This window comes from Fistularia commersonii, chromosome 2 (genome assembly GCF_037954325.1).
Source record: "Fistularia commersonii isolate RoL2024-O1a breed Wild chromosome 2, RoL_Fcom_v1.0, whole genome shotgun sequence".
NCBI lineage: Eukaryota > Metazoa > Chordata > Actinopteri > Syngnathiformes > Fistulariidae > Fistularia > Fistularia commersonii.
The window spans coordinates 17,711,342-17,718,403 of NC_141285.1; the positions used below are offsets into that span (position 1 = coordinate 17,711,342).

General features: G+C 40.1%; 1 protein-coding gene across 1 annotated transcript in view; it reads left to right on the forward strand.

The window, feature by feature from the left end:
• LOC147236591 (protocadherin-15-like) overlaps window positions 1-5,743 on the forward strand; it is a 159,808-nt gene extending 154,065 nt beyond the window's left edge. Inside the window, exons 34-38 of the mRNA XM_086171289.1 lie at window positions 57-78; window positions 653-691; window positions 839-912; window positions 2,783-2,897; window positions 3,052-5,743. Coding sequence (XP_086027415.1) covers window positions 57-78; window positions 653-691; window positions 839-912; window positions 2,783-2,897; window positions 3,052-5,025 — 2,224 coding nt within the window. The 3' untranslated portion in view covers window positions 5,026-5,743. The remainder of the gene's footprint in view (window positions 1-56; window positions 79-652; window positions 692-838; window positions 913-2,782; window positions 2,898-3,051) is intronic.
• The last annotated feature ends 1,319 nt before the right edge of the window (window positions 5,744-7,062 follow it).

The window sequence follows — 7,062 nt, forward strand, 5'->3', positions numbered from 1 at the left end:
CTGCTGTCAATAGATATTCATTATTTGTCTTATTTCCTCTTTTCTGCGGCACACAGCAGGCGAGGCTACGGCAGACAGGTAAGTGTTGTGATGTCTTCAAAGACCATTTTCACTCTCAAGCTTATATGCTATTATTCTTATCTACAATTCACTGGGATGGAAGCCCTTGAAAAGGAATAAGATAAGATCCTGTAAACAAGACTTTATAAATTTACATACCGTTTGTTTGAGTTGTATTCACTTTCATTCTTCAATGATCCTGTCACAGCATATAAGCATTTTGATTGTTTTTTTCCCCTCGGAATAATAATATAATTAGGTGCCAAACAGTGAGGCAGGCAGCATTTCTTGTTGAAGTCTTATGTAATAAATCAACGAAAAAAAAGGACTGTTTCAAACATAAACCATACTGAATGCGGTTTATGGTTACCTTTTTCCATTCCACAACAGCCTTCCCTGTTCGTCCTTGCTTCATTTCCATCAATCTCTTCACCTCGCATGTATACGCTGTATGATAAAGATATGGCCGTGCCCAGGCTATTTTTTTCCTGCTTTAAACCCAAAATATTCAAAGTGAACTCTTCCTTTGTTTGTGTTTCTCCCAACCATTCCTTCCTTCCATGCCCTACACCTCTTCTACACTAATCATTAGCAGCAGCAACTGCTGAGGCCATCTCTTCTAAGACCTGAGGTAGAAATACTCCTGTTTTTCTTGATTCACAGTACTTGTGGTCAAACTGCAATTTTCTCACCTTGTATGGTGTTGGTTTTTGTTCATTTAAGGAGAAGCACTGAGTTGTATTTTTTTTTTTTTTCCTTCTGCCTTACTGAAATTCAGGAACTCTCTATGGAGTCAGGCATTGACCCGGGCCAAGACTACTACACACAAGAATATTATAACTACGACCAAGGGTAAGCATCTAACCCACTGACTTTCATTTTTTATCAGGGCAGGTCTAATCCATGGAAATGATTTCTGTCACTTCAAAAGAAAATGTAATTAGGACATAGTTGATGTGCAGTTGCTTATCTTCTCCCAGTGGTGGGGTCCTTTGTGGGAATGGTTAGCATTTCAATTTAGTTTTGAATCAAGTAATGAGGAGTGCATTCAGTGGTAAATAACATCAAAGTGTTTAGACTCTCTTTTTGGCCAATAAATAAGATTAAGGAGGCTTCCATAAGAAGGCACCTTTGAGAGTTAGTAACGTGTCTTCGATTATTGAATAGGATAAATATGATAAATTGCCAACTGCATTACATTGCCCTTGTAGTATACAGAAGAAAAATATGAAACTAAGATTCTACAGCTGGCAAGAAATTGTTATTTCTAAAATCGTCCTGATCTACAGCAGGTCACGAGGATCAAACTTTGGAATAATGTTCAAGTTTATTGAAATGAGCAGCTGGCTTAAATTGCTTAAATATAATCTGACAGACGTTTAAAAACTGTTCTTGTCGTCATGTTCTTACCTCTGTGGCTGCTGACCTAGAACAAGTGTCATCTTTATCAACTGTAATTGCCTTAGGTTACCATCATTTAAACCAAGCGGTAATTACATTTTAATTGGCATGTCACAACTTTCGTTATAAAATGCTGTATTGCTAATGAGTGTAGTATCATTATGCCTAGATCCCTTTGATCTGTTCCTGTTTGCATTGAGGGGCACACTTTAACAGCTTAAACTCTTTAATCCTGCAATCATCAGACCATGTGGTCCTCAGAGCTGCCCTCACATGTTCACAAGGTAGCTGTGATACAAATTGCCATTTGCGTCTCTCCCTGGGGCTTCCCTCAAGTGTGAGTGTTGTGCAGTTCTGGTGTAATTTGAAGAACATTTTCTCTCTCCCCATCAATGATTCATTTTTCATATCGAATAATTACTCACAATATTAATATGATGATTTGTATACTTAACCCTAGAACACTAACGTGAAATAAGTAACAGCATCACTAATGTTGGGTATATTTTACCCGATACAATATCCTGGATAAAATACAGTTTTCATCAATTTATAGATGGGCCGATGGGAGTAGGGAAACAAACATACAATTAATAACATCACTGAGCAGCCTGAAGCTACCCAAGGACCCATAAAACTCAGACAATGGCAACACAATGAAAATCACATGACAGGAATTGTGTGGGTGAAAATCACCCGACGTTAGTGTTCTAGGGTTAATAATCACTTAATATATCAATAACATTTAAACCTCCTGCAATCTGGACAATATAATCAGATCTACTCTTTATGCCAAGGAATAGGGAAAAATGCAAATTTGATTTTAGTCTTAAATGTGCTCTTTTAATTTTATTAAGTACAAAAAAATGCTGTAACATCTCCACATAGCTGATCAAAGATATTGCCAATCCTACCAAGAGAAGGATGCAAGCCTGTCTGACACTCATGAATACAAAATAAGATTAAGGAAAAAAAAAATCAGCAGTTAAAATAAATATTTTCCCACAGACATCAGTACACAAACATTTTCACCAAATCTTTAAAACATAATTACTTTTCAGATAAACTGAATTTCCTTTTTGTTATGTTTATGTTAAATGATAATAGATACCTAAAAGGGTAGGTGGTAGATGTGTTACATCTTCACATAAAAGTGTATTTGTTGCTCTTTTCTTGTTCCATATTAGTAATCACTTTTTGTTTTCACCAAACAATCTTGAAGCAGTTTACTCCAGCTATGTTTCCATGCTCATCCATGAATTATTGGGAGATGTAGTCCACAATCATTTAAAACAATATGTCATGTTTTGTTGTTTCTCAGATATGACCTTCCACAGTACGGCAGTCGAAGGAGATTGATATCTCCAATGTATGATGAATACGGGGAGGTGATTATTGAGGATGATCGTTATTACTACAGCCCCCATGGTCCTGAGGTATTATCTTTCCTTAAATGTGTATTCTATACAAGTGAGAGATGATAACAAAATGCTTTAATAGTGTGTGACAAATTCAATACCTATTCATTAAAAATCAGTCTTAAGACTGTGTGCTATTGTTACATATGGCTTAAACTTAACATTGTTTTAGGCCCGAGGCAGAGGGAGGGGCCGTGGCATGCGTGGTAAAGGGGCACCGAAGAGGGTTGCATTTAGAGACATGCCACCAGAGGAGGAAATTGAACAAGATGAGCCAGCAAAGGACAGTGAGCCATCCAAGGCTGCCAAGAAGCTGAAATCTGTCATCAAACTCAGCAAACTCCTAGTGGCCAGTAAGGGAGGAGAACAGCCATCTGATGCTGGCCCATCTCCATGGAAGACCGCCAAAATGTTCAAGATGTTTGGTGCCGGGAAGAAGGATAAGGATTATGCCAAACTAATGTCAGCCCGCCGCATTGACAGCCAGGAGAGTCTGACTGATGGACCAGCTCTTATGGGGCCGATTGACAGCAAGTCTGAGGCCCGCAGTAGGCTTGGCAAAGTTTTTAAGAAAATCAACCTGGGCAACAAGTTGCAAGCCCGCAGGAAGTCACAGAGTAGTGTGAGTGCAACTGGCAGTGAGAGAGATGAAGAGGCCTCCCAAGCCACCAGTGAAGATGAAAAAAAATCCAAAGTGTCGATTAGTGTAACAGAAAGTGAGCCGGAAGCAAGTGGAAGTGGAAAGGAGAAAGAGTCTGAGGAGGAAGCCTCTGAGAAAAGCAGCACGGACAGAGACTATCTGAAAGTAGATTTAGATCGGGATGATGCCAACGAAAGCACAGTGGACTCTGAGGAAGAACCTGATGAAGAGCAAGTGGATTCTGAAGAGGAAAGCAAGTCCTCTGAAGGGGATGAAACTGAGAGGGAATCAGTCAGCGAGAAAGCGTCAAAGTCAGAAAGAGATTCCGATTCAGAGAAATCATCATGTACAGAGAAAGAATCGGAGACCGAGAAGGAATCCGAGTCCGAAGCAGAATCTGAGTCTAAAAAAGAAACAGAATCAGGAACAGGTACCTCATTAGAAAAGGAGACAAGCTCAGAAAAGTTATCTGTCACAGAGGGAGACTCTGATGAGGAGGCCACAGGAAGCACAACAGAAAGTAGGTCATCTGGCCACTCCTCGGTTAGATCATCAGCAACTGAGGCCAGCAAGGAGCTCAGTAAGCGTAAGAGTCGAAGCAGAGGAAGTACAAGTGCAAGCAAGGCTAGTAGAGGAAGTGACAGTGAAAGTGGGAGTGGGACTCAAAGTGAACGCAGGCGTGGGAGCAGTAGTGATAATGGGAGTCGAAGTGGCAGCAGAAGAAGCGAACATCCAACTGAGACCAGCAGTGCTCATGCGAGTGGCAGCAGTAGGAGTCAAAGTATGAGTGAGACTAGCAGTGCTACTATGAAAGGTGCTGACACTTTATCTCGTTCAAGTATTGGATCATCACAGAGAACATCATCATCAAGAACTGCAGAAACATCTGAGAAATCCAGTGATGAATTCAGTGAGACTGAGTCAGGGACGGGAATTGGTAGCGAAACCGAGTCAAGATCAGGACACGAAGGCTCCCTATCTCAAGGGTCCAGGAAAAGGGGGATGTCAGAGTCAGATTCAGGGTCATCTTCTATGACTCAGTCAACCAATGATCATTCTTTGACTGGGGAGGAGAGTTCAGTCACTTCCCGGTCTACCAGTGGCAGCCGGCGTTCCCAAAAGTCCATCCTTACACATAGGTCTACGGAAACAATCACAGAAGAGAGTGACCAAGAAGATGAAGAGTCTGAAATTACAGATGAAAGTCAAGGATCGGCTGGTAAGCTGAGTGATAGTTCGGCATCTAGAAATGTGGTGCCTGGGGATCCTGAAACCCACAGCAGCCCCGTATACAGCTCTGAAATCAGAAGTATGGGTGAAACATCTGTGGAAACACATGGAGGCCTTTCTCCCATTACTGAGGTCGATGAAGATTCCGTTTCGTCTGACAAATCTTCAACCAATGGATCTGGATCAGAAGCCACCAGTGTGGGCAAAAACTCGGGAGAAACCGAAGAAACTTCAGATGCTGATTCAGAGTCAGAAAGAAACTCGACTGCCTTCTAAAAAATATATTGTCACTGTGAAGTAAGAGCAAATAAAATCAATTACCCTTGCATGGGAGTGCAGAGATCAGTGCTTTCATCTCCTGAGTGTTTCAAACATCCAATTTTCCTTATTTCCTAGTAGCAAAGTGAAAACTGGTAGTCTTCTGCTGACAATGCTTCTGATATCATTTTCACATCTTTGACTTATGTTTATCTGTGAGAGGTTATTTTTTTTATACCTCTTCTTTTTCTGTCTCATCGTGCTGGTCTGCTGTGCCTTTTTATCTGTTGCTTCACTGTCTACCAGGACTGAGGGACTCTAAAAAATGTTGAATATATTTCAAAGGCTCGGACTAAGCTTACCTGAAAATACTTATCATAACATGAGTAACATTCAATTTTCTTTGTTACTAGTCATATTCTTCTGTTCTATTGTTTTTTTCAAAGCAGAAGAGCACTTGCTCTTAACAGACAATCTTGTGCTGAGACATCAGTATTTAGGTGTGGGTTAAATTCTTAATTACTTAAATTCGTCAATTCCCTCTATATAGGAGCCCACACCAGCTCATTACCCGGTAGACAGGTTGCTACCTGGCAGGTTTCCCAGACCTGAACCTAGTGCTTGATTAATCTGGATTTGAAATCAAGAGGCTACCAAAATTTAGGTTGTAGGCATGTTTGTGTTTTGGGTTACTTTTTCTCGAAGTGAATCCTATTTGCTTTTGTTTAAAGAGAAAGAAGGCATATTGTAAGTGACCCTTTACCTTCTCCTCAGCCTGGAAGAAAGAAGAGGATTAAGCTGATCGTAGATCGGGACAATGAGACAAGCTCGACTGGAGAGGAGGGCTCTACAGAAACTCAGAGGAATCGACTGTCTAATAGCCACAGCAACATCAATGGGAGCATCTACCTTGCCCAGAATGGCACTATTGTCCGAACCAGGCGGACACCCCACCCGAACAACTTAAAGGTGGGCTCCCCATGTCGGCTGGGTAAGCATTTTAAAAAGCTAGACAAATTGGGGGTGACTCACGAAGAGTCCCCTCCTATCATTAGTATTGAAGACATTGAAAGTGCCGCAGAGAACGGGACAGCTATAAGCACTCCCCCTAACGTGGACATAAACCTGAACACACGGTCATCAACTGGCTCCTTAAAACCCAGCCTAAAAGGTATTAAAAGCTCTGGATTCAAAACCAATATTGTCAAGACCTTGGCTGACAGAAACAGCAGTAGCTCGTGTGTCAATGAGGAGCAAGAGACTTCTGCTGACAACCACAAGGACAGTAGGGAGACATTAGAATCCCAGAGTGACCATACATTATCAGATGAGGAGGAGTTATGGATGGGACCCTGGAACAGCCTGCACATACCAATGACCAAACTCTGACTGGCCGTGGGGAAAATTCAGTTTGCATTCGTTATTTATCTTGTCAAGTTTTTGTTTTGAAAATTGTTGTGCCTCAACTTCACAAAATAGGTTCACAGTCCAAGCCTGGTGATTGCACTTGTATACATTTTTTTCTTTTCTTGTCAATGATTTTGAAAGTCATAAATAGTGAATTAAATTTAACAGTCACAGATAGAGATGTTGGAATTGCAAACAGAGCTATATGACAGCGGTGCCTCAAGAAAAAAATTGTTTATTGTAATTTCTTTTTACATTTTGTTTAACGCTGAAGGATTCATGTTTCACTCTGTTTGTTATCTTTTGACAACATCACAAAATGTCATTAATCTTATCATGTGAGTCAAAGCTAGAAGGGTGATGAAAATACAATGAAACTGTGGTTATGTAATCTAAGATGAAGTCAAATACTTATTTTGATAATGGTGTTTATTGCAAAAAATATGATTGTCATTATTTTATGTTATGATAATTTGACAATTTTTTTTGAAAAAAAGGATATATATATATACACACACACACACACACACATAGAGAGAGAGAGAAAATTATTTTTGTCTATTTTTTATCTAACATACATTGAAAACCTAACATATGGCATTAAATACATAGTGCACACAATTGTCATCACTATATTTCCTCATAAGT